The 27135-nt window shown below is 48.5% G+C and overlaps 1 protein-coding gene across 1 annotated transcript in view; it reads right to left on the minus strand.

Annotated features, from left to right (window-relative positions):
• Positions 1-1244: 1244 nt before the first annotated feature.
• Positions 1245-27135, minus strand: part of NDUFB5 (NADH:ubiquinone oxidoreductase subunit B5) — a 140204-nt gene continuing 114313 nt past the window's right edge. The window contains exon 6 of the mRNA XM_069618678.1: positions 1245-1475. Within this exon, the coding sequence (XP_069474779.1) occupies positions 1355-1475 (121 nt within the window). The 3' untranslated portion in view covers positions 1245-1354. The remainder of the gene's footprint in view (positions 1476-27135) is intronic.

Raw genomic sequence — 27135 nt, forward strand, 5'->3', positions numbered from 1 at the left:
GTTTGGGCGTGGCTTATATAGCCTCAGGTATCCCAAGGCCCAACCACACCCTAAACACTTGACCGCATAGCTCAGTTCTTGGAAATGAGCTATGTGGGAGTCTCCATGTTGGGCCAAGCCCATTACAAAGTCCTGGCCCCCATGTTACCTTCACATCGAGTATGAGCCCGACTCCAGGAGAGTCTTTGGTGAGATGGCAAGGCTGTTGGGGCTATAACACGTGACCCTAACCTGGGTCCAATGGGTAGGCTGACTTGCCTATGAGGGTTGGGGGTAGGGATCGTGACAGGCACCACAAACATCTGATGAGGGAAGCAGTCAGACATTTTTAACCCACAATCACGACACCTTTTGAACCCAGTCTTTGGGGTGGTCCGTGTTGAGGAAGAACACTTTCTTTCGAAATAACAAAGTCGTCACGAAAGTGAAGCAGTGCGCCATATTTCTCGAGGCTAAAGCTGTCGTGGAAAAACAGAACTGAAGCAAACAGGCACTGCGTGTGCTATATTTGCCTTTGATGACATCCTCGAGATGGAGGCCCTCAAGGGACATCCAGTCGATCCAGTCGACACAATCGACACACAGTGCCCTCTGATGAAAAATAAATTCTGAAGCAGCCGAAGCTGGATATCGAATATCAAAGATGAATACGTGGGAGGACAATACATTCAAAATCTTTTTCTAAAGCCACAAAGAGCCACAGGTATCCCTCAGTATAGAGGGATCCATTGACGTAGAAAAGGACCTGCACAGACAGGGCCTTAATACATTTCCCAAAATGTACACATGAACCTTTTAGATTTTCATGGGCCTTTACCTTTTCTGGAATTATTTATCTTGAGACATTGAGATTGTTCTCCTTCCGTCATGCCAAACACCAAACTGTTACATGTACAACTCTTAATGTCTGCATCAGAGCACCAATACAATTCCAAATGTTGTCATCAAGAAACCGATATGTAGTGCCATTGCATGGTCTGCACTTTGTCACTTACATGTACATAGCAGCTGAATTAAATGTTGCAGGTTCAACTGCTAGGGACACCTCAAACAATCTAACTCAATATTGGCACAAAAACTGTTGAGATAAAGAGGTTTGTATCCACCAGCTACATGCTAGACCACAACTAATATGATATAACACGAGTAGCTTTCAAAGGTTATCAATCACTAAATAAAATGGAGACCAAAAACTGCAGTACCATAATGGTTTGCAGTTTCTCATCAAAAAAGATCAACCACACTGAAATAAAATAGGTTTATTTGAGCCAAAAACAATAAAAATGGTTCATTGTATAATTAGACACGTTCAGGATGTTGTACAGCAGATACCATTTTAAATAATAAATACAGGTCAAGCATCAGGGTGGGATTTTGGACCGTTCTCAATAAGATTCTTGTCAAGGGTTTCATAATGGAACCAAGGACCATCCCCTCTTTGCCGCATTAAACGGCGTGCTTCCAGTTGCGCCAACCTGAAGAAAAATGAAAATTGGAATTAAATTAATTCAAACAGCTTAACTGTGAAATTGGTAATTGATAGCCACTTTAGTCCATGACAAATTTAATCAATTTCTATAGAAAGGCCATTTTATCGTCATCCAAACAAGCCACATTTCTTGTTCCAGCTATTTACAACATTTAAGCACTACAGGCTCAAGAGGAAAAGGCTCCCATGTAGGCATCGACAGGGGTTTGAGTTACACAGGACGACTGCCTTATTCCCCTTGAACATTAATATTGCGAACAGTCTGTGCAGGTTGCTACATCTTAACTTTTCTTTCACACTGTTTTGCAGGCACAATTAGCAGAAGGCTTGAGGTGAAACTGAAGCATCTTAGAGGTGGGACTGATGACCAGGCTGGCACATGTCTGGGGTTGCTCGAGTTTCCCTGTAGATCGGGCGCAACCCTAGTAGCTCAGATAGGACAGCTCTGATTGTTCACAGAATCTGCAATGTCCAGTCCCTTGGTGCAATAGCACAGTTATGATATGACTTGGCATTTGTATAGCGCTCTATTTATCATTGGTATGATCTCAAAACGCTGGTAGGTTGAACACCCACGGGAACCGTAGTTCTGGTCAGTAGAGAGAGAATAGTGTCGTAGGGTGCACCAGATGTGTGTGCAGCTGATTTAACTGCCGGATGTTAGCTGCATCCTAGCGTTAGGCGTGGCGATGAAGAAATCAGTCGGATGTGTGCAGTCTGGTGGGTGGACAACCAGACTGGGTTCTGGCTGCGTTAGGCCTGAAGGACGCTTATGTGAGCAACTGGGCGGAAATGTCATCAGCTAGCTGCGTTTTATTCGGGTGATGCGGTGATCATGGGGTAGTATTCGTATGTGAACAGCTAGGCCGTATTTGTCAGGGGTATAGCTGTGTTCGAGTTGTGCGATGGTGTATAGTAGAGAGTAAGCGTAGTGATGTGATGGTTATCTTTAAAGCGCCTGAGACCAGGTACGTGCACAGGATGGCAGGGACCACAGCACCACGGACACATAGTGACAGGGGGCTGGGCTTACAGTTACAGGAGGGTGGGGCTTACGGATAAATAGCAACAGCATGGGGAACAGGAAAGCAGGGTACACAGTGACACATGTGGGGCATGCTAATAATTACATTAGCATTTATATCTAGGTGCGATTCAGGCTAATGTTTGTAACTCCACCCAAGTGTGGGACATGCTAATATTTGCATTTCTATCTAATTGCGACTCAGGCTGATGGTTGCGACCACATCCAAGTGAGGTACATGCTTCCACCGACGGGTCCATCCAAGTGTGGGACATGCTGACTTTTGCCTTTCTATCTAGATGTGACTCAGGCTAATGTTCACGATTTCATCTCCAAGTGTGACACATGCCACCATTCACAGGCTAAAATGGGTGCTGCCCACAAGAATTCCAAGTGGTTATGATAAAATTAAGCTTTCCATCCATAGGTTTTTGGTATTTGAAATGACACCTTGCTGGTCCCCTTAATTGGAGAGGGAATATCCAGAGCTGTATCCATTGCTTCCTGTGCCAAGGGAATAATGCAGCAATACCTTGAGAAGGCCTTAACATGTCAAAAGGATGCAGTTCTATGTGAATACACTTTTTTTTTAAAGCGAGACATTTATATTGACCGATTTTATTTTGATCGGAAAACCGGCATTGTAAATGTCTTTCTCTTTAGGAAGGTTAGGAACAAGCCAGCCTGAGAGTAAAGCCATACCTCCTGAATGATCACAATAAGCAAGTTTTATATCTGTTTTAACTTTGCTTTTATATTGGTGCCTTGGGCTTTATCTATATTCCTCATCTTCAGTCAGTTTTCTCGTCAAAATGCATTTAAAAAAGAAAAATGATTTGGTTTATTCAAACCTTTATACATAAACTCATATCTATCCAGTATTAACATACATTCACATAGACCTTAAAAACATACAACAATCACAGTTAAAAGAAACACCACTTAACCTCAAAATCAAATTCAATCTTCATAATGTTAAAGAAATCACATTTTAAAAAGTCATACAAATTATACACTTGGATAGTTTTCCATCAATGCAAGTCCTTGCAATTTTGAATGTCACGGAAACCCAAAAAGTGATATCTTTATTCCCTTGTTAACACTTTGTTCATAGTTCTGAGAGATAGTTCTGAGAGTAGAGTATCTCGAGAGAGTCTGCTCCTTTCCACAACAAACACTAAAAAGTGATGGAAAGTTTTGAATTAATGAGAACCACTCAGCGTTCCACTGAGCAGTTTCATTTAATTACTGTCAGCCTACGTATGGTATTATAGAAGGGGCCATCCAAATGCAAATCAGTCTTGGTCCTTGTCAACTTCCGGGGCACCAGTGGTCCAGGGATGAATATCTGTTACTAAACCAACAATCAACCCCACACCTCTAGTATACCAGAAAGGATCCGAACAGATAGGAATACAAGTCAATTATAAGACCTTGTCCAATTTTGGTAACGTGGACGGAACGGCAGGCTCCACTCCGCAAGGTTGTGGATCGTTGGTTAGTTGCAACACAGCGAAAATACAATTATTACCCAATGATAAAGGACTGTCCAGTCAAGGTTGTTTAAAAATATCTACTTTATTATTACAACCGACATTTCTAGCACACTACAATTACAACCCCCCACTGTAAAGGAACACAGAGGACAGACAGTTTCATGAAGGAAAGGGATGCAATCTGGATACTGACAAGAGGCTAGTTGGTAAAGTGATCAGTCTTACAGTTCAAGGTTATGTGGGTTCAACACCAGGGCAAAGCATTGCAACTGTCTCTAGAGTCCTTCAGAGAAGGACCGGGGGGTGGGGGGGGGGGGCGGGGGTAGAACCACAATGTACCTGGTGCTGACGAAGTTCTTGTTGCTCGATAGCGTCGAGGCGGTTCCAGGGTGCTTTGCAGCCCGTGACACCAAGTTAGTGGCAGGAGGCAGCTGTGGGTACCGGGCGGCAGGCATTTCAGCAAGCAAGGCTGGACGGACATCTGCAGGCTGTCCGATGTGGCGGCTCGGGGCCAAGAATCATTCTTTCTGTGCTGGTTGACAGATCTGGAATGCTGGTCGAGGTGTCGGATGGCTCTGGTAACTGCAGCGTGACAACAGTCAGCGGTGCAGCCAGATGCGGTTTCGAGGACTTGATCATAAAGGTCAATTTTGAGAAAGAGATGGATGCTGGATGATGCTTGTGTGGCACTCCTAGCTTCTTCGCAGGGCTTGTCCTTTCAAGGCGGATGGCCCAAAGCTCAGGAGGGTGTTGGCAGGTAACGGCCTTGTCCTTTGTCAAGAGACTCTCCGGTACTTCCCACCTAGGAAGCTTGGCGTCGGAACCTAGCAGGGCACGCTGTGTGCTGGCTGGGTACCAGTTCTGGCGCTGCTGGGTGGGCCCACTGAATCTTATATCCCTGTTCCCTGGGAGATGTTTAGGGGAGGGATCTTGCTTCCCTCTTGGAACTCCTGGCCTTCCCTCACTGGCCAAAGATGTAAGGTAGACTGTACCTTCAGGTCGGCTCCAAATGAGTCCTTCTTACTCCTTTCAAAGTCTTCAGCTGATCTGATCAGTGAGGGGCTCAGCCCTCTTTTAAAGCCAAACGGCCCCAGTGATTGGGGCAGGCTTATGAGCCAATCCTGGGTCCCCACAAAATCTTCAGTGATGCTTCAGGTCAGAATCAGAGCGTTTGGCAACAGACAGGGGAAGGATAACATATACTTCTCTAAGTCCCACCCATCTTCCCGTCCCTTCCCAATTAACTGAGCCCTATATCACAACATGGGCCTCCTTTGAAGTAGGGGGTTGAAGGCAAACTTTCATCTCCTACATTTCATACTTCCCTACTCTAAAAGGAGTGGTTCCAGACCGGACATTCACTGGCCTTTCATACTAAGGAGGGGTGTTAGTATAAAGATGACGCATTGCAATACAAAGAGGTGTTGGTCTCTTATCACTTTCTGTACCCAGGGCTTCCCTAAGGCCTGCTAATTAATATTCTTCAATATTCACTGCCACCAGCAAGGCCTAACAATGGAGATGCCAATCCATGGGGCCTTGAAAGGCTAATCGGACTGCCCACGGCCAGAGGCTTTTGATGTACCTACAGCTGTCAGATGTAAGATACACATGACAGGGGAGGGCGGTGTTGGAAAGCTGTGTCCTCCCAGAGTACATGACTATTTTTCTGATGTGAAGTGAGCGTGAAAAATATGTGCGGGAATGGCCCCACATTTTCTGGAGGTTGATCTCACATCCAATTTTTTTAAAAGTAAACAAAAAGCCAGGGGAGCGCACTCTTCCTGTTCGGATGGTCGAATTCCTCAGTCCTGCTGCCACCAATGGGGGCACTACACAGAAACACAAGCAACCTCGGTCCTAAGTGAAAAGATCTTTTTAAAAAGATCTTGCCACTAAAAGACCGATTTAGAAAGACCGCCCTGTGACCGCATGGAGCGGCCTTCCTAAAATCAAACTGTCACGCCTTTGCAGCACACTAGTGTGTGCAGGGGCCGACAGGCAGGTCGCTAACTGGAAGCGCTGGACCAGGAGAACGGGCAAGTGGGTGCCTGCATGTGTACAGGTACATGCATGTTTGGTGTGGGAAGGGGTGCAGCGGGGAAGAACCAAGAGGGAGGGCTTGGGTGGTGAAAACCCCCAATTAGTTTTTAAAAAAAAGGCAAACCGGTCTCAAGAGAAAAAGCAACGAAGGAGGAAGCCCCTAGCAACCACTTTCAGAACAGGATCACCCTTTCAATAAAATTGATGGCAGCTGGAGCTGCTGGATACAGGTGTATCCTATTTTCCTGTGCCTCTTTGAAGGAAAGACGACGGTCCCTTCCTCCGCCTGCGGGCCTTGGAGAAAAGTAGCGCTGTCTGGCTGCCACTGTTGTATCATGGTTGCTCTCCATCTGTAAACATAGTTGGGCCAGACAAAGGAATGAAAGCAAGTTGTGCGTCAGGCTTGAAGCATGGGCTGTAATCCAGTCTCAATCCTGCCAGAAACAAATTCCACTACATAAAAAACAAAGATAAGCCCTTTAAGGATCTCTTTGGTAAAACAGAAGATTTATCACTACAGCACAAAAAGGGTATGGAGCTTCAGAAACTGCCAAGAAAACTAGTTTCGTTCACACATTAGAAATATGGCACCAACACCATTGGGGAGGGTGGTGGGGACAGGGCTGTTAACTGCCAGCTAGCTCAAGTGCCAGGGCACGACAATGAGAACAAATAGTGAGCCAGTTTATGAGGGTATAAAAAAAGTGGGAAATATGGACGAGACAGTATGACAATGCATTACTTACCGTAAAAGCATTTCTGATGGCTGTATCTGCATAGATTCACATGCTTTGCATAGTCCGACATCCAGTGCGGAGTATTGCATTTTGTTTTTCGTAGTCGAAAAGTGGACGTCGATAAGACGAGTTTGTAACACTATCCCTATAGTGACGTGCAGTGTACCCACAATCCCTCATGCGTCGAAGTCCCTCTGTATTTTTTCTGCCCTGAGGGAGCCTATTAGACGTGAGTGAGTACAGAAAAGAGAGATATAGAAGAAAGTCAATGTTCCTTCCATCCGAGCGGGGAAGAAGGGTGGGTGCATGTGAATCTAAGCAGATACAACCATCAGAAATGCTTTTACGGTAAGTAATGCATTGTCTCCTGATGTTTGTTAATCTGCTTAGAATCACATGCTGTGCATAGACTAGCGAGCAGTACCCGGAGTTGGAGGTGGGTTGTGAGAAGGAACAGTAGAGAAAAGATGTCCTTAATACTGCTTGTCCCACCTGGGAATCAGATCTAGAGTGGGCATCTAGACAGTAGTGTTTTGTAAAGGTGTGAACAGAACTCCAGGTTGCCGCTTTGCAAATGGACTCAAGAGGGACATTTGCAATGAAAGCTATGGAAGCCCCGGTGCCTCGAGTGGAGTGTGCTCTTGGCTTGAAGGGTAGTGCTCTCTTAGCAAGAGAGCAACAGAGAGTGATGCATTGTACAATCCATCTAGAAATAGTGGATTTCGAAACTGCATCTCCTTCTCTTCCTGCTGCCACCGAGACAAAGAACTGATTAGTCTTTCTCAATGGTCTAGTTCTTTCCATATAAAACATCACTGCTCTGCGAACATCCAGTGTATGCAGGCTCTTCTCACCTACGGTTGAGGGATTTTGAAAGAATGTTGGTAGTTCTATTGACTGGTTGACATTAAATTTAGAGATACATTTTGGTGCAAACCTAGGATGTGTGCGTAGAACCACCTTATCGTTGTGAACTGTAACAAATGGGTCTAGTACAGAGAGCGCTTGTAGTTCACTTACTCTCCTAATGGAGGTGATAGCTATTAGAAAAGCAGTCTTAAGAGTGAAGTCTTTAAGTGTTGCTTTGTGCATAGTACCACAATTAGGTCCCATCCGGGAGCGGGGTTAGCTATGGGAGGGTGGATCCTCTTCACTCCTTCCATGAAGGCTTTAATAACTGGGACTTTCCACCATGACACCAAGTTGGGAAGTGGTGTATGCGGAAAGTGCAGCTAAATGGACTTTAATAGAGTTAAACACCAAGCCTGAGTCTAGTAGGTGAGTCAGGTACAGAACAATTTGTGCGGGAGAGCAGTCCACTGGGTTGATGCCCCTTCCCCTACACCAAATGACAAATCTTTTCCATTTGCTAGAATAACAGTGACGAGTGTTAGGCTGTCTAGCCTCCCTGAGAATGTCCATGCATCTCTGCGGGAGTTGTAAATGTCCAAATTCTATGATCGCAGGAGCCAGGCTGCTAAGTTCATGGTCTCAGGGCATGTATGTAGTGTCCTGCCCTTGTCCTGTGACAGCATGTTGTACGGCCAGGGAAGTTTCACTGGAGGTGATAGGGACATCTCCATCAAGAGAGCGAACCAAGGCTGTCTGGCCACTAGTCTCATGGTAACTTGTTCCTGGTGCATCTTGTGCACTATCTTGTTGAGAAGGGGAGTCGGGGGAAAGCGTAAACAAATTTCCCTGACCATGGTATCGATAGACCGTTCCCCTTGGATTGGTTCTGAGGTACCTGGAGGCGTAATCTTGACATTGCGAGTTCTCCAGAGTTGCGAACAGGTCTATTTCTGGGAATCCCCATTGTGTGAAGACGTCGAAGACTAGGTCTTCGTGCAACCGCCATTCGTACTCTGAGGGAAGTCTCTGCTGAGTTCGTCTGCTAGCAGATTGAGTTCCCCTGGTACATGTTGTGACAGTAGGAACATGTGTTTGAGAGCCCACTTCCAGATGTTCTGGGACAGCTTGGACAGTCCTGGAGAGAGAGTACCCCCCCTGCTTGTTGAGGTAGTACATGGCTGCGGTGCTGTCCGTGAGGACCACCACCGTCTTCCCTTGCAGGTGTGCATGGAAGGCTTACAGTGCCTTGAACACAGCTAGTAGCTCCAGTAAGTTTATGTGCTCAGAATGCTACGCTCGGAGTCCAGAGTCCAGACTCCGGAGTCCAGACTCGGTGAGCCCCCCCCCCATCCTGTGAGGGATGAGTCTGTGGTTAGAGTGGCTTCCACTGCAGGGGTGGCGAATGGTTTCCCCATTACCAGGTATTCCTTCGACCACCACCGTAGCGAGAGAACCAAGGCCTGCGAGACCACCACTAGATCATCCCATTGTCCACTGGCCTGACACCACTGGCTGTTGAGCCACTCTTGCATTGGGCGCATGCGCAGGCGCGCGTAATGTACCAAATAAATACATGACGCCATCATTCCTAGTAAGCGCATTGCTTTGCGTACCGTTACCTCTCGACCGGCCACATAGAGGGATTTGAAACAGCATGTTTTGGACCCTCTTGCTGGAGGGTAAGACGAGGCCGCCCTTTGTTCGAATTAGAGCCCCTATGAATTACTTGATCTGGCTGCTGTCGAAGCTGGACTTCTTCTCGTTGATGGAGAAGCCCAGTTGAAACAAAAGGTCTACAGTCTTTTGGGTATTTGAGAAGCATGCTTCGTAAGAATCCCCCGTTATGAGCCAATCGTCGAGGTAAGGGTATACTGGGATGGACAACCTGCGCAGGTGGGCCGCTGCCACTACCTTTGTGAATACTCTCGGCGCTGATGCTATGCCGAAGGGTAGCACTCTGAACTGGTAGTATTTGCCCTCTATCATGAGCCTGAGGTATTTCCTGTGTGCTGGCAACATTAAAATATGAAAGTATGCATCTTTCATGTCCAATGTTGTCATGTAATCTCCCTGTGAAAGCAGGGGGGATTACCTCCTGTAGAGTCACCATACAGAACTTTTGAGGTTTGACAAATGTGTTCGCTGGGCGCAAATCTAGTACAGGGAGCATGGTTAAGTCCTTTTTGGGTACAAGGAATTACACTGATAAATACCTTCCGTTACCTGGGATAGAGGCACGACCTCTATAGCTCCTTTTTTTAGTAGTTTATCCACTTCTTGAAGAAGGATGGCGAGGTGTTCTGGCGACATGCGTCGTCTCCTTGGGGGTCTGTACATAGGGGAACTGTTGAATTCTATACATTAGCCGCGGGCTATGGTTGATAGTACCCAGCGGTCTGATGTTATACCCGCCCATGCTGGAAGAAAGGATGTTAACCGGCCCCCGACTGGCGAAGCATGGGAGGGGAGTCATTTGGTGTTGGTGGCTTGGGAACCTCTAGGGGTAGGACCCCAACCTCTTCCCTTGCCACGACATTGTCCTCTTTGGTTATATTGTCCACTGGTGCCTTGGTTAGAGGACCAGTTACCTGCAGAGTTTTGCTGCTGCTGATGTTGCTGCTGGCGTTGGCCTAGAAAAAAATGTTGGTTGCCATAACCACGTTTGTTGGGAGGCCTTGAAATTTGATCTAGTGTCTTGATTGTGTCAAATTCCTTCTTTGCGGTCTCTAGTGCCTCATACACCGCCTTACCAAAGAGGTTTGCATCTTCTATAGGTTTGTTAATAAGAGATGCTTGTGTCTCAGGTTTAAAGCCTGAATTGCGTAGCCATACATGGCGTTTGAGTAGGATTCCTTGGACTAGGGAATGCCCAGCCATCTCTGCAGCATCCAGAGTATTTTTAATGATGCTTTGGTTGACTAAGGTCCCTTCACTCACCGTGGCTAGAAGGCGAGTACGTAGGGGTTCCGGTACCTCCTCAATGTTCTTACGTAGTTTGCTCCATTGTGCATCTGCGTAACTTGCCAGCAAAGAGTTGTTGTTGGCAATTCTTGCGGAAAAGGCAGATGAGGCTGTGATCCTCTTTCCTAGGCCATACAATTTTTTTACCCTCTTTATCTGGTGGTGCCTCGCTAGTTAACAACGGGACCCCTGCTCTCTTCCTGGTATTTGTCACCACTAAGGAGTCTGGTACAGAGTGGCCCCTGATGTATAACAGGTCAGATGGAGAAGGACTAAATAATTTTTCTATCCTCGGGTTGACCCCTCTGATCAACGTGGGAGTGGATAGTGAAGGAATAATTTGTCTCTTTACTGAGGCGAGGAGGGAATGGTTTGGCAGACAGAGGGCTTCTCCTTAATGATCTTTTCAACAAAGTCAAGGTCAGGAGAAGTTTCCCCGGTCTCGATCTCGAAATGTGCTGCTGCCTTGCGTAGGAGTGCATTAAAGGTAGGTTGATCGTCTATAGGAGATGTATTCCTAATAGGTGAGTCTTTGGGTGGGGACAGGTTTATGGCTTCAGGGTCTGAAAACGCTGATGGGGACTGCCAGGGCTGTGAAGCGCCTTGTTCTGGATCTTCTCTGAAGTCCCCCCTCACCCATATCCGGGTTGTCTTCAAAACCTTCCTCTAGGTTTTGTTCCCCTTCATTGCCTAAGAATTTGTCATCATCCTGAAAGTGGGGGTCCTCTCCAGTGAGGTCATATAGATCAACATCCTCTTGGGGGGGGGGGGGATCAAACAGCCTGGGGTACTTGGCCCTGGGATCCTCCTGAGGTCCCTCCCTTGATGTGTGTTGGAAGGTTCTGAGTCTCCATAAACCTCTCCATTTTGTCCATACAGAACTGGAGTCTTTCTAGGGTTTCTTGAGGTACCCCGGAGCGGTCAGGGGGAGAAAAGGGAGGGCCTTCCATTAGAAAACGCTTCGACCTATCCCATACCGTCAAAGAGAGGTTCCCCTTGCCTTCTGAAAAGCCTTCTGGTAGGCTAGAGGTCCCTCTCGATGGAGCGGGCGGTTCCTGCCTTCCTTCTGACCTTTTCGGCGTTTCCCAGGCCTTACGAGCGGTAACCGACGTCTCTTTCGCCGTCCGTCTCTGGCTATTGGTGGAAATAATCCTCGCCAGGCTCTCGACAACTAAACTGTCTGTCGAGGGTACCTCTGGCGTCGACGTTACAGGCGTCGCTTGCTCTACGCTGACGGGCGCTCTCTGCCGGTGCGCATCGTCTGGCGGTTCAGTGATAGCGCCCTTATCTGGGGGTAGCCCAGTCGCTTAATCGCGTTTGCGGGGGGGCTTCAGACTCTTGCGGTCCGAGGAGCCTGCCGGTAGGACCTGCGTCTCCGTTGGCGCTAATGCTCTCTTCGTCGAGGAAGAGCCGTGGGTAGTATGTTTATGGGAGTGTTTTCTGTGTGCGTCCTTGTCGCCGGGGTGTTCATCCCCATAAGCAGGGCGTGAGCCGAGCTCGTCGGGGCCGGGACGGACGAGGAGCGTGAACGCTCCTTAGAGAGGTCTATGACTTCCGAACGCTGCCCACCTCTTGACCCTACGGTCTTTCAAAGTCTTCGGTTTAAGGAGCCGACAGGCCGCACAGCCGTCTTCTTTGTGGTCGAGGGGCAAGCAACGGTTACACCGTTTATGCTGGTCTTTCCAGGTAAATTTTCCTTTGCAACGCGGGCAAAACCTAAAGGGTGTCCTCTCCATAGCTGAGGAACAGATTGCATGTGACAACAACCCCGAAGGAAAGGGAGGGGACAGGGAAAGGCATTCTCAAAGAGAAACAATAAATGTCCCACGACCCCACTCTCCCTACTGTATTTGGCCGTCCAGGCCAGGCCACGTGTTCGGCGAACAACCTCCTTCGAAGGCACCGCCGTCGGAGATCTTGTTGACGGTGAATAGCTTTGCAGCTACGATGCCAAAGGAGGGATGCAAGTAATATAAATTAAGGGCGACCAAAGGTCGAATAAAGTTTTTTGCAATGTCTCTCGAGGAGCTCCGCATATAGGCGACCAATATCTGGGCAGAAGAAAACAATCTGAGGGACCTAGACGCGCGAGGGATTGTGGGTACACTGCACGTCACTATAGGGATAGTTTTACAGACAGGCCTTGTCGACGTCCCCTTTTCGACTACGAAAAACAAAATGCAATACTCCGCAGTGACCACTGGATGTCGGACTATGCACAGCATGTGATTCTAAGCAGATTAACAAACATCAGAAATATATATATGAATTAATGACTTGGGTAACAAACTAAGGGGCCAAGTGCTTCAAAATAAAGAGTACTATTTAAACATACAAAATTACATTATTAAGTGTCAGTGGGGGCAGTGGTTGATCAGGTAGGGATGATGGGGAAGCTCCCTCTTTAGCAAGTAAGGAACAAGTTCCTAACTTGTAACTATTGTTCTCCAGCACGGGTCTGGCATGGATTCACATGCTCATGAATATTCCACGTCGTCAAGCTGGGAATCCTCAGTAAAAGAAAAACAGTTTCACTTTCACCTTCACTTACAAACTGTACTTCTCCTTTAAACCAATCACGGTCCTCTGGGTCATACTGCCCCCATCCAATGACAGTTCTGTCCCTAAGCCCCTCCTGTAGCAGCCATCTTCAGATTTGGTAAGCACGTTAAGTGGCAGAATGACCAAGAAGAGCCACAGAGGCAACAGAGGGAGGGTTTCCATGTGAATCCATGCTGGAGAACAATATTTATAGGTAAGTAACTTGTTCCTTCTCCAGCATGCAGTCTGGCATGGATTTCACATGCTCATGAATAATGAACACACAACACCACGGGAGGTGGCAAAGCTCAACAGAAGCAATCAACTCCGGAACAGACTCAACTCAAGCGAACAGGTTGCGTAGCACTGTTTAGCTGACTCTGGACTCCTTCCTGGAATTCCGGTTGACGCAGTCGAATTTCGTGAAGGTGTGCGTGCACTTCCACGTAGCCACCCTGCAGATGTCCAGCAGGGGCACACCAGACAGGAATGCTGTCATCACAGTGATTGCTCTGGTGGAGTGGGGTCTCGGACGGCCAGGCAGCGGTTGGTTCGCCAACTGAGGACAGTGCCCGATGCAGTCGGAGAGCCACCTTGAGATGAAGCCTTGGACAAGGCCTTCCCATGGTTCACAGAACCCAAGTTCATAAACAGTTGAAGAGTCTGAAAACTTTTTTATGCATGTCGCGTAGAACTTCAGGCCACGAGCAACATCCAGCGAGTGCAAGGCCCTTTCACCGGTGACAAAGGCTTCAGGAAAAACCCAGGTAGCTTCCTGGAGACCTGGTGTAGCGGAAGATGGCCGCCAGATGTACCTTGATAGAGGCGCGCAGCAGTTCGGCCTTGGCCAAGGACAGCAAGTATGGAAAAATCTGCAGGACCGTGACCCTCAGAGGGGTAATCTTCTGAGACCGGAACCACGTAGCGAAATGTTTCCACTTGTGACCGTAGCACTTCAAAGTCGACGATGCCCTGGCATTGGCGAGGACCTCCCTGCAGTCTATAGGCAACTCGTATCTTGCCAACTCTAGGGCTGCAGGAGCAAAGCCCTCAGGTTCAGCGATCCTGGGTCGTGGTGAAGGATTGCGCCTCCTTCTTTGGTGAGAAGATCCAGAACTGACAGCTTGACTGGAGGCCAAATGGACAGGATGAGGAGGTCCGGGTACCAAATCTGCCTTAGCTGTGCCATGGACGAGGAGAATGATCCTGCATCAGCACTGTGTGAGTGTGTTGATGACTCGTAACAGGAGAGGCAATGGAGGAAACGCGTACAGAAACAGGCCTTCGGCTAATAGGAGATTGCCCTGCCCCCCCCCGCTCCAAAGCTCTTCAGTTGGTGAAATCTTCTGGCAAATTTCTGTCATTTTGAGTTTTCCGCCGTCGCAAACAGATCAATCTGGGACCTGCCCCACTTGACAAAAATGCGGTACACCTGGTCCTGCCGAAGTTCCCACTCGTGGCAGGAGCGCAATTCCATGCTGAGCGAGTCTGTGTTGGTGTTCTCGATTCCCGCTAGGTGAAGAGGAACAGCTCTTGTCCGACGGCCCATTGTCACAAGTCCTGCGCTTACTTGGAGAGCGCTGTGGATCGAGTGCCCCCGTTTCCTGATGTAGAACACTGGTGGTGTTGTCCAAGAAGATGATCACCACCTTGCCCTTCAGAGACAGAAGGGATAACTAGGTCCAGGATGTCGATTTGGAGATCCTTCTCCTCAGGCAGCCACAGGCCTCTGCTGTGCAGACGCTCGGTGTGGGCTCCCCAGCCTTCCAGGGAAGTGTCCGTGGTGACAGTCTCCTGGAAGGGAGGGTTTTGGAACCCTGTGCACCGGACAATGTTAAGAGCGGATGCCCCACCACTTTATCACCCGACAACACCTCGTTGAGCGGGATCTCGTCTGCGAAACCTCTGGACACCTGTTTCCAGCGAGTGTCCAGGAACTCCTGAAGAGGTTGCATCTGTAACCTGCAGAGCCGGATAAGGTAGAGGCAGGACGACATCATGCCAAGCAACAACTTGATGGTTCGCACCATGGCGGTCTTCAACGACAATAGCTGCTGCACCTTCCCTTGAATGGCTGCAACGGTCTCCTCCAAGGCGGACACCAGGCAGGACACCGTATTGAGTCTGGCTCCTAGGAACAGCGTGTTCTGCAATGGTGTCAAGCAGGACTTTGGATAGCTGGAGAATCCCAGATCCGTCAGCAGCTGGACGGTCGTCTCCATGCGTCCGATGGCCAACTCCCACGAGCGAGCCCGGTTGAGCCAGTCATAAAGGTATGGGTATAGGTGTATACCCCGTAGACGCAGACGGGCCCCCACCGGTGCCAGGCCTTTCATGAACACTCTAGGCCGAAAGGTAGGGCCTTTAACTGGTAATGCTGTCCCTGCACTACAAAGCAATTTGGTGTTTTCTGTGAATGAGGGCGTGGAAGTAGGCATCCTCCAGGTCCCACAACATCAAGAAGTCTTCTTCCAGTTGGCCGATCATGTGTTGCAACGGGACCATCCTGAATTTTTTGTTCAGATGTCGCAGGTCTAGAATGGGTCTCCAGCCCTCGGTCTTCTTTCTGACCAAAAGGTATCAGGAATAGACTATGGAGACTCAGAGTTGCCAGGGAAATAACTCCATCGCCCATTTTTGCAACATGGCCGTACCTCCGAGAGCTGAGGGATGTGATTCTCCCGACGGGCCACCGGAGGGATCCGCGGACACCTGCACTGAAACTCGAGGGTATGCCCTTCAGCGAGAGTGTCCAGCATCCATCCGTCAGTGGTGATCTTTTTCCACTCTGAGTTGTGGCTCTGGCAGGCTGACGGTACGATGAGGAGAAACCTTTTGAAGACCTGCTCGACTTTCCTCTGGAAGAGCGAAAAGAAGGGTGCCCAGGGAACGGGATGTCTCCGTATGCGCCTTGATGGCCTGTAGGGACTCGTCCACGACCTTCCGTCAAAAGGCATGTCCAGTACCTTCACTTTGACCTCCTGGCGTAAATTCGTGACCTTCATCCAGCCTTGGCGACCAAGGCAGACACTGTTTGTGAACCCCCCCACCTCACCATCTGCCGGACCGTTGTGTCAGCAATGTCCAGCGCCACCATGATGGCGTGATCCAACGCTACCTCCCTTCCTGGAACAGCGCGATTGCCTCCATCTTCTTGTTGTCGGGGAGGAACTCCAAAATTGGAACCAGCATGTACGACAGCTCCCTGTCATACCTGGCTAAGATTGCCCGTGCGTTGGCCGCCGCAATGGTGGATGGCGTGGTATAAATCACCTTCCTTCCCATTGTGGCCATCTTCTTCCCCTCACTGTCCGGAGGGACTGAAGATGAGGACGAGTTAGCCGACTGTTTCCTCACGGCCAATGAAACCACTGAATACGGCAATGGTTGCGCCCGAAGGCACTTTGGTGTGGATTCCGGTACGCAGTACTATTTCTCCAGCCTATCCCATTTGGCCAGAGTCATGCAAGGGTTCTTCAAGAGGGCCAGGCCCATCTCCCACCCGTCGTCCAGAAGGAGCACCATGATGGTCTTCCTCTTGGCCTTGCACCTCTGGTACAAGAAACCCTCCTTCCTGGTTTCTTCAGGCACAAGCTGGAACAGCTCAGAGGCTCTCGCGATCATGGAATGTAATGACCCCCACCTCATCTGGTGGGGACAGCTTAGGCTGCGGAGAGCCGCTACCCCCTGCGACGATACCATCCTCGTCCGTTGTCGTGGCTTTTTCCATCTCAGTACCCGTGTCTGGGTCTGCTGGTGGAGAGGGCACCTGACACAGATGTGGAGGCTGAAATGGGGCGTTGGATGACAGTGCCTCTTCTTCGTTGGCGGATGGTCCGGGGTCTGGGAGACCATTGGGACTAGGCCTTGTAGCATCCTCTTCTGGATCTCCGGCACAAAGGTGTGCAGGGTCGACAGGATATCCAGAGACGCATTCCTCGGCTGAGCTGGCTTGATCGTAACACTAGGCGCTGCGCCATAGTCATCGCCGTCCTCCTCTTCCACATCCTCATGGACCGTGTGTAAGGACTCCAGGTCCTTGTCGTCCGTAGATTAAACTTCCATGGTTTGGGCCACGGTCTGGGACCGATCTGGGGCCTCATTGCCAGCCCCTTTTTTTCCACCTTGACGGGCCGGAACTGGGTTCTGAGACAGTGTCCCCTTCTCCGGCGTGCCAGCAGACTTTGCCCAAGTCACTGTGCCGGCTTTGCGCCTCGGGCAGGAATACCTTCACAGGGTCAGCCCATTTAGCCTTTGTGAGAGCAGACGCCACCAACTGAAACATTGACAAAGTCTTATCCTGTGCCGATTGGGCCCTTCTTGGGTAGATTGGCCTTCTCCTCCGACCGTGGCTTCTCTGGCTTCTCCCGCAGTTTTCCTTTTTGAGGAGGAGCTCAATTGTCGGCTGACAATGGAGGCAGAGGGTGATGTCGATCGCGCCGAGTCCACCCCAGGACCACCTACTGCGATGACCCTGGTGGACCCGGACTTGCATTTCTTGGCCTTGTTTTGGGCCCCCATGGATGAAGCACCCTCAAAAAGGACTTCGACGTCCGCTCCTCGGCACGGCCTGTCCTGGTTGAGGCATGACCCTGCTCCGAGCACGGGGCAGAGGCTTTGGCGTTCAGTCACACCGCCAGTCTACTGTGACTATTCGTCTTCTTTGTGAAACAGTGGCATATCTCGCATTCTCCTTCCTTGTGGTCTGGATGCAGGCAGTAGAGGAATTGTAGGTGCTTGTCTTCAACAAACGCATTCGATAGGCTACACTTGGTGCAGGACTTTAAGAGGGATCTTCCTTCCCTCCTTCTCCTCCGTCATAGTCAGAGGGTGCGAAGTACGCCTGGTAGGCCTGATGGCCTTCTGGAAACTTGAACGATCTTCACCCTTGAGGGGTGCTGAAATTCACTGACAACGGTTCCTGCTGTCGGCAGATGGAGAAGAAAGCACACTGGCTAATTTTTGGAACCAAATGAACCTTTTTCTGTCAAAAACACACAAAAAAAAAAAAAACAAAAACAAAAAAAAACAGAAGTAGCTTGCACAGCAAATTCGGGGACTCCAAATACTGAAGCGTGCAGTAAAAACCTGAAGACATCTGCCAGAGGAGGGACTTAGGGAGAGGACTGTCATTGGATGGGGGCAGTATCACCCGATGACAGTGATTGGTTTAAAGGAGGAATCCAGTTTGTAAGTGAAACTTCTCTTTTACCAAGGATTCCCAGCCTGATGACAGGGAATATTTATGAGCATGTGAATCCATGCCAAACCTCATGCTGGAGAAGTTTAAGTTAAGCTTTGAAAAAAATCCACAGTTAGGCCGGCTTTGCTTTTTAATGGGCACTCGTTACAAATGGAGCGGGCGTGTAGTGAGAAAGAGAGGGTGCACAAGCCAGGTATAAGACAGAGGTTGAGTCCAGAGGAGGATCGGTGGGAAAAAGATAGTGAGTAAAGTGAGATGCAATCAGACAGGTATTGAGGCACAAGACCATTGATAGTTCTGTAGACTGGGAGAAGAAACTTGAAGATGATGGTTGTGCATGGAGAGCCAACCAGGGAAGGGAAGGAGCAATAGTCAATTTTGCTGAGCATGAGAGTAGAGAACAGAGTTTTTGTAGAGTGGCTAGTAAAGAAAACAGAAAGACAAATGTTTAAGTTAATGCGAGCAGCAGTGGTTGTTAGTAGAGATCAATTGTTTTCCTCAAACTCAAGCCTTTTTTGTAAAGTGCTACCAAGACTACATAAAAACCATATTAAGGCAGTACATAAGCTCCACTCTTAGTAGAAGGCTGCACCACCGGAGAATGTGGGTAGCATGGACTGAGCAGCCAGGCTTATCTTAAGGAGAGAGGACAGTAGCTTGGTACAAAGATAGTGTAGCATACATATGGTCCAAAGAAACACAAACACTATGCATTGTAAAAACAAAGGGTTTATTTAAATACAAGTAGACCAAGATAAATCTTGGTAAAAGTAAGTCCTATCAACATCATATAAACACAATTATGAAAACCAACTCAATACTTAGGGGATGCAACCCAGAGTATAACCTTATTGAGAATACAATCAGTAGTTCAAGGCGATTCAAACCAACACATTAAGAATGGCAGTCAGCTATTCCTGGGGAGTAAAACCATGTTATATATATACTTTTAAAACAAAATCAGTACTTCAAGGGTAGTAGACCCAGTCAGTCATGCAGTGACACTCAGTAATAGAAATCACACAATAAACAAACTCTGTAACAAGTACACACCTTGCAACGTTAATGTTAGTACTCCGCTCAGAGTTAGTAAAACAAATCATACTTTCTTGATGGGCCTTAAGCTACTCAATGACAAGTATGAACACAACTATTTTAGAATGCACTAAGCAATTCAGGTAAAGCAAAACCCAATTGCACTTTAGAAAGACGGAATGTATTTCAAGGTAAGTAATAGGCCTATTGGTATTTAACTATCCACTACCTAATAGCTAGATATACCCAGTATACTTTTAAGAAGCGTATAATACAGTTTCTAAGGTAAGAACTCTACGAAACTATTTTGGAATAGCACCAAAGAAATTCAGGGAAGCACAAGCCAGTGTTACAAGTTTAGAAGAGCAGCCGCTATTCAAGGTGAGTAAGACCTCGGATGTGAACAAATAATCTAACCTGGTGTACACTTTGTGTGGGGCAGAATAGTGAGTAATTGCTAGCTCCGTTTGAGGGACCTCCATTTGTCTGTAAATTTAAATTGGGATAGGAGAGAGTTTAAGACTCTGATCCGTCTATGGTGGTTTAGGGTACAGTTGAAATTTCTGTCCCATATCACGACTCCATTCCTAAAAAAAGGTCCTAGTCTCTTGTATAGTGACTTGATATCCTAGTGTCATGGTTGGGTGCGTAGGTGTTATCTATATGTACTTGTCTATTTTCTAGCATACCATGTACTAGGACCATCCTCCCTTCATCGTCTGCTTTAGTGTGTAGAACTTGCAGGGGGAAAATCGATGGGGCTATCCAAATAAGGACCCCTCTTGCATATGCTGAGTAGGTAGAGCAGACAACCACCCCGCCCCATTTTTCTGCCAGGTTTTTCCCCGTTTGTGTTCATTCAGATGTGTCTCTTGCAATAATGCAATCCCCACTTTGTCTCCTCAGGTACGTGATAACTGTGTTTTACCATCATTATTTAGGCCCTGAATGTTCCAGAACATTATTTTGACGTCACTAGCCATGGTGTAATTTTTCTCCAGAGTTCTTTAGGAGCTACAACCCTAATTAGGGGGTAGGCTTTTACAGAGTGTGGGCTACAAATTATCCTAACAGGCTTGCCCTCCCTCCCAACTCCCCATCCCCAACAACAATGTTACCAAACTCCCTCAAACTGAAACTGTCCAGCGATACGATGCATGCTTAGACTTCCCCCGCTTCCGCTCCTCGAACGCCGTCGGTAGACTAGGCTCCTGGTGCCCAACAGGTGGGTGCGATACAGCACCTCTATAAAAAGTGTGTGGGGTAATAGATGGACCTTCTCGGATGAGTTCGCTCCACTAGTCTTCCGTGTCCGTTACGTGGCACTCCTGCGTCTCATAGCTACTTCGGGCCGCAGAGATAAAGCGTGCGCTCTGAGTCAGGCTATGTTCCACTGCAGCTCTTCCCAGCTGACTCAATTGATGCTATTTCCTGCTTGTGAATCTATAGGTTAGATGCTTGCGGTCCACCAGTCTCATGCCCATTTCCTGCAATTAATGGACTTCAGATGCGGGAATCTGCGCACGGTCCATCCAGTCGTGAGCTTCGGATGGCGTTTCGCAGAACTAAGCCTTTCCGTTGTGGAGGACCTTCAATTTAGCTGGGTAAATTAACATGCATTTCAGCCCAGCTTTTTTTTAGTCTTTCCATCGTCGAGCTAAATTGTGCTCGTCTTTTGTGTACCCGAAAGTTATCGCCAATTTGGCAGAGGCTCTCTGTATGTTTCCCCCATTTCTGGAGAAGGCCAGGATCTTCTTCTGGTCCTTATAATTCAGGACCTTAGCGATGATAGCCCTGGGGGGGGGCTCCTTGAGGAGGTCTCTACTAGGGAGCCGTGCATCCACTCTATGGTAAACCCTTGAGTTAGGTTGCCAGGGCCCAATTCCTGCAACAGTAGGTTCGCTATGTAGCTGGTGGGGTCCGACCCCTCCATTCCCTTGTGTAGGACCATGATCCTGATGTTATTACGTTGCGTCCTCTCTGCATCCTCTGCTCTCTCCTCCAGTAGTTTAACTTGTTTCTGCAAAATGTTCACATCCCTGGATGTTTGTGTCCTCACCGTGGTGTAGTCCTGAACCCGTTTTTCTAGCTTGCCAGTGCGCTCCGCCAATCCCCGCACATCTTGTCTTAATAGGCCAACGTCAATCCTGACAGTCGATTTTGGATTCCAGGGTGGCTTGCAATGCAGCAATGGCATTTAGAATTTGCTGGTTCCCATAATCGATGTCCTGTCGGGCCCATTCACCCGTCCAACCTCACCATCTTTACTTCTGTCATTAGCATGGCTTTCCTGCCCTTTCGCAAAGGCCTCCATTGTGGTCTGTTTTCCTTTGGTTTTGTTATTTTTTGCTGCCGTCTGTTTCGCTGTTTCCGGTGGCTTGACCACCTTGATACAGTGCGGTATTCAGAGTTTCCTTGGAATTATGGTTCTTTACCCCCGCACCTGAATTCTGTGCTAGGAGTCGCAGTGCCTACGTTAGATGTCTAGTTCGCCTGTTACATAGGTCTATGCTCAGATTGGAGACGGTGGAACGCACACTTGGGGCAAGACTGGGGTAGATCGTTCCCACCTATGCTGGCAAAGGGTGCAGTCCCCTGGTTAGTTTTCTCTTAGGGTTCCGCTGGTCGGTGCTCAATCTATTTTACTATGACTTGAGCAATTAGCTGTGTTACATTGGACCCCTACTGACCGTCCAGCTGCATCCAGTTGGAAGAACTTAGCTGAATGGGGGCACTGTAGAGCGTATGCACTGTACATGTGCGGGCCTACTTCTCATGGCATACTTGCTATATGTCCAGAGGGAGTAGTAGCTTCCCCAAGGTGTCTGAGACCGGAGGGTCCTGATGCACCTCTCTGCACAACTTACTACTTACCGTGCACTGCCATTGGCTAACTTGTCGATAACAGTGCTGATCCCATGCAACCCTCTGCTGCTTTTCGTTTCGTTTTCTAGGCCTCCAGTGGTGTAGCAGGGGGCTCCTCACCCTGCTCCAATGTTATACTTGTATCCTATGGTGGTGAAGGGGATGCCGCTGATCCACCTGCTTTGCCCTTTTTGCAAGGCCCTGGGAGCAGTATGTGCATATACTCAAGTTATGCGTGCTCTGGGAGTGCAGGCAGCTCCCTCTCTCCCCTCCCCCCCAGCTTCTTATCGCACAGTTTGGCTTCCTCGCGCAACTTTAGGTACCCAGCGCGACATTGCGTGTCTCCGGTGTAATGAACCGCTGTATGGGAGGAAAGGTCCTCGAGATTCCTCCCTCTCCTCCATTCCAACCCACGTGCAGATTATGATTTGTCCACCGCCCACCCATGCGCCTCTGGCCAGAGATGCGGGATGGCTGCGGGATGTCCCATATGTATGCACAAATTGCCCAGAAAGCTGAACCCAGACTTCATTTTGTACCACAACCAGAATCATTTTGTACATGGTACCACAGACCTCAGACACAGGTTGCTTGCAGAGCTGCAGCTCTCCCCTCGAGATCGAGCACGGCGAGCCAGTCATCTCCCCCACCCTCCTCCCCTCTGCGTCCCTGCAGAAGGCCTGTTCCCACAGAAGACTAGGTGCGAACAAGCTACATGACAAACACTATCTTACATCTTCTGCAGTTCATTGCTGACCTGTGGATGACCGGGCAAAGGCTTGCGTTTGAGGAAAACAATTCATCTCTACAAACATGCCACGTCCCCTTGCAGGACCCCACATTTATGCCATACACCATGGATAACCCCCCCCCCTCAATCTTGTTTTCGGTATGAAGTAACAGATACAGACCCTATGTCTGTGTGCCACTCTGTTCCAACCACACTGCTAATCCCGCGTAAAGGTTATAAATCTCCCCCACCCTTTTCCCCAACCCGGTAGAAATGTATGAAGGGGCTGATTCTAGGAAACAAAACAAGAAGATCTTTACCTGTTTTACTGCACATGAAGCTAGAGGTCATATGTCTAAGCCCCATACTGGTGAACGAATCTTGTTCTTTGAAAACTCGCACTAATGTATGATACGTCAATTTACTTGTTCGATATGATGTAAGGTACACAATCCAGATGCTCACTGGCTTTTCAAATATACGTGTGTTCACAAATATGTTCAACTTGAATACGGTTCCAAATGTATATAATGCAAGACTGTAAAGCCACAAGGCTGTTGTAGATAGAATTGTAACATGGTGCTCATGATACGTGAACGTGTAACCTATATTAGGATTATAGTTCGCATATTATTCAATGTAGCTACAAACCATACTAGCCTAATTCTACTTTGCATTATAATGATTTGTATGTAACCCCGCAAAGTAGACCGGCTAGAGGCCACAGCGCCCACTCTCCCTTCTGCGGCGCTGCATACTCAGCCCCCACCTTCTTCCCCCCTCAGGCCAGTCGGACATCTAAAAGCCCTTGTTTCACTGACAATGTGATACTATAATTGTCACCCCTCACCCCTCTGCTGAGCCTGCACCGAGTATCTTACCCCCCCAGCCCTCAGACCCACAATAGCACCATAAACTTGCTCCACACCCCTAGACTTTGGTTAAAGAAATATGGGCAACAAGCCCCTCATCCCACTGCCTTTTGATATACCGGCTGTGTGCCCTCTGACCAGGTAGTGTCCCAGCTCACCCCAACCCTGACTGACCATGGTGCCAATATATTTATACTAACATACTATAAAGATGTCCCCCGCTAGATCTAAAGTAGAAGAGTGATAGAGGTATCCCTGAAATGTGCCCCCCGATAAGCCACCTGACCTTGTGAAGCAGTCCATTTATTTGTATAGCATTTATATGATGATGAAACACAAACACCTAGAGTTATGTGCTATTTTTCTTGTGATGTTAGAATAACGATTTGTAGGATTTACAGGGCATTATGAATTATAGTCAACATTGAATGAGTGTGTGGCCACAAGGGAAAATGTTAGCACAGCCGAGATGTAGCAACTAGACATCGCCCGACCCAGCGTTCCACCCTGACGAGTCCAGCTGACCTACAAGCATCACCGTGACACCACGTGGAGCCTCATCAATCCTGAAGCTTGGACCAAACACATTCTATACTTTCTAACCTCACCCCCACCCCCATTACCCAATCTCATAGATTCATGTAATCCCTAGTTCCCACGTCATAGGCGACGTGGTTTTGTAACAAAACGTAGAGGTTTTCTGATGCTTGGAAGAGCGCTCGGAGTTTGCAGAGTTCTCTGCTTGCCCTATTTTGGTTTGGATAAACTCTTCACCCGCACTTGGTCCTGGTCTCAATCCCTCCTGGGGTGTGTCCATCATTGACTATTGGGGAGTTTGGTATTGTCTTTTTTGGGGACGCTTACTTTCACCTCCTGCACCACTGCAAATGCAGAGCAACAGCCTCCATCCACATCAGTGGCGGCACGTCCCGCTTCAGGGGCTGTGCGTCGGACCAGCCCGGTCAGATCCAGCTGACAGTTCGTTCAGGTCTTGTTAAGCTCACCTGGTATCCATGGGGGGCGCCACACGATACTGGATGGAGGTCCAAGTGCTATCCCGGACCACTCTCTACTTGGTTATGTGCCAAACGTTGGGTAGCGCCTATAACAGGAGAATTGAGGGTTAAGATAATGGTTCTGTGATGGGTGGACTCCCTCTGGTCCAAATCCCCTCCCTTGGGGTTATTGCTCACCTTAGGTTTGTGCGTTGAACTCTCCTTCCTGCGTCTCTGTGCAGGGGCGCATGGTTGGTGCAGTTGTTCCGTGGACCTAGTTGCTTCACTGGTCTGTGTGCCCTTATGTCGGGTCCAGACCGGCGGTGACTGACTCTGCTTGCTGTCTTCCAGGTGAATTATGTCTTTTCCGTCTTTATTCTCTCCGTCTCTTTCTTTCCCTCCGTTTTCTCTGTCTTCTCAGCGTCTTGCTCCACTACGCTGGTCCCTAAAAATGTCTGTTTTCACAGGGAGGGCTGCGATCTCGGAGTTCCCGCGCCAATTATGAAGACCACGGCGAGTAATTGATGCAGAGTGCTGCGCTGTTTATTGGTGTTAATTGCTAACCTGTGTTCTCTTCTCTTTGTACAGGTTGCGGTGATGTTCCGGAGTGATGAGCGATCGAAGCGCTGCTTGCCCAGTAAGTGCTTGGTTAATGCGGACCTTGTTCCCTCTCCCTTGCAGGTTGCGGTAAAACCCGGAGATGGGCGAGCGCAGGGTGCTGCCAGGACTCGCTGCTTGCCCAGGTAAGAATTGTTATTAATGCTGTCCTTGTTTCTTTACCTTTGCAGGTTGCGGCGAACTCCGGAGATGGGCAAGGTAAGCGAAGCGCAGGATGCATTCAAGACAGGTTACTTCACAGGTAAGTGTTCTTGCTCGCTAATGATGTTCTGATTCTTCCAGGGTATTAATGGAAACCGGATCTAGGGCTTCAGGATCGGGCTGCCAGAGAAGCAGATGAGCAGGAGCTGGACACATTGAGCGTTACGCTGCAGGAGTGCAGAATAATGCAAAGTGTGTTTTGCTGTTTGGGTGCGGTTTAAATAGCCCAGGCCAAGTAGTTCCAGGCCCAGCCACACCCAAAACACTAGACCGCATGGCTTGGTTCTAAAAAACTGAGTTGTGGAATAGGCCTCGATGTTGGATTAAGGTCTAAAACTAATAATGAGCCTGGCGCCAAAGGAGCCAGGACTGACTCCATGTATGTCTCTGATGGAGTTTCAAGGCCCTTGGGGCCAGTGTGAAGGGCTTTAGCCCCACTTCTGCCTGGAGGCCGTTATACCTGAGGGGGTCAAGGGCATGGATTGTGACAGGTCTCGGCTGTTCTCCCTTCTCCGGGGCCCGGCGCATCTGCTCACTTTCTACTCACCAGCAGCTGGGCTCCACTGGCTAGCGACGCGGTCTTCTGTTTGTGGATGCTCGTCTCCATTTTCACTGCTGCGTAGGTGGGCGCGCATCATGCTTGCGTCGGCTGGGCTTCCCTTATCATGCCAGCATATGTTCAGCCTTGTAGCCATTAGCGGCTGCGGGTTGTGCATTAGACTCGACCAACCTGCAACGGGACTGCACAAAAGGCACTGCAGGCTCAGCTGTAACTCTCCCCGACCGCTGCCATTTTCTCTGGACCGGGCACAATGAAGGGCGCCTCCAACACGGCGTATTTCGCTGACAGGGCTCGCTGGGGCTTAATACGTCGCTCGCCCCGACTGCTGAAGTGGTTATATGTACAATCATCCGATTTTGAAGCAACTCTGCAACTTTTGAAGCTCATCTGAGAACGGATCTGCAGGAGCACCTTGTAGCCACGTCTGCTCTGCAAGGCGGTTAGCCACACCCCCTAATGTTAAAGGTTATTTGTACCAAAATTAACACATCAGAAGTTGTATGTTTTTTTTTTTTTTTTAAACAAACAGGCTATACATTGACTGTATTTATCAGCAACTGAAGATCACTTCCATGAGATTAGGCAAGATGGCATGACAGTGTAAGGCCATGTAATCAAAGAAAGAAATATCCATTCCCGTACATAAAAATGATATTGCAAGTCATCTCAGAGTTCGGTAGCCTTATAAAAAGGAACTCTGGCCTTGCTCCTATTTGGTTACAGAACTGTTCAGTGACTTGCAATATCCTTATGAAGTACACTATGGAGCACTTTAACCCACATATTACATTTAAGCATAAAGCCCATGAACTATGGGCAGAAGATTAACTTTCATTAAAGGCAAAATACTGCATGGACACCTCTGACACCAATTAAAGAATCCTAATCTTTGCAGACATTGCAGGTTCGAA

The sequence above is a fragment of the Ambystoma mexicanum genome, chromosome 10 (genome assembly GCF_040938575.1).
Source record: "Ambystoma mexicanum isolate Mex_15411 chromosome 10, UKY_AmexF1_1, whole genome shotgun sequence".
NCBI lineage: Eukaryota > Metazoa > Chordata > Amphibia > Caudata > Ambystomatidae > Ambystoma > Ambystoma mexicanum.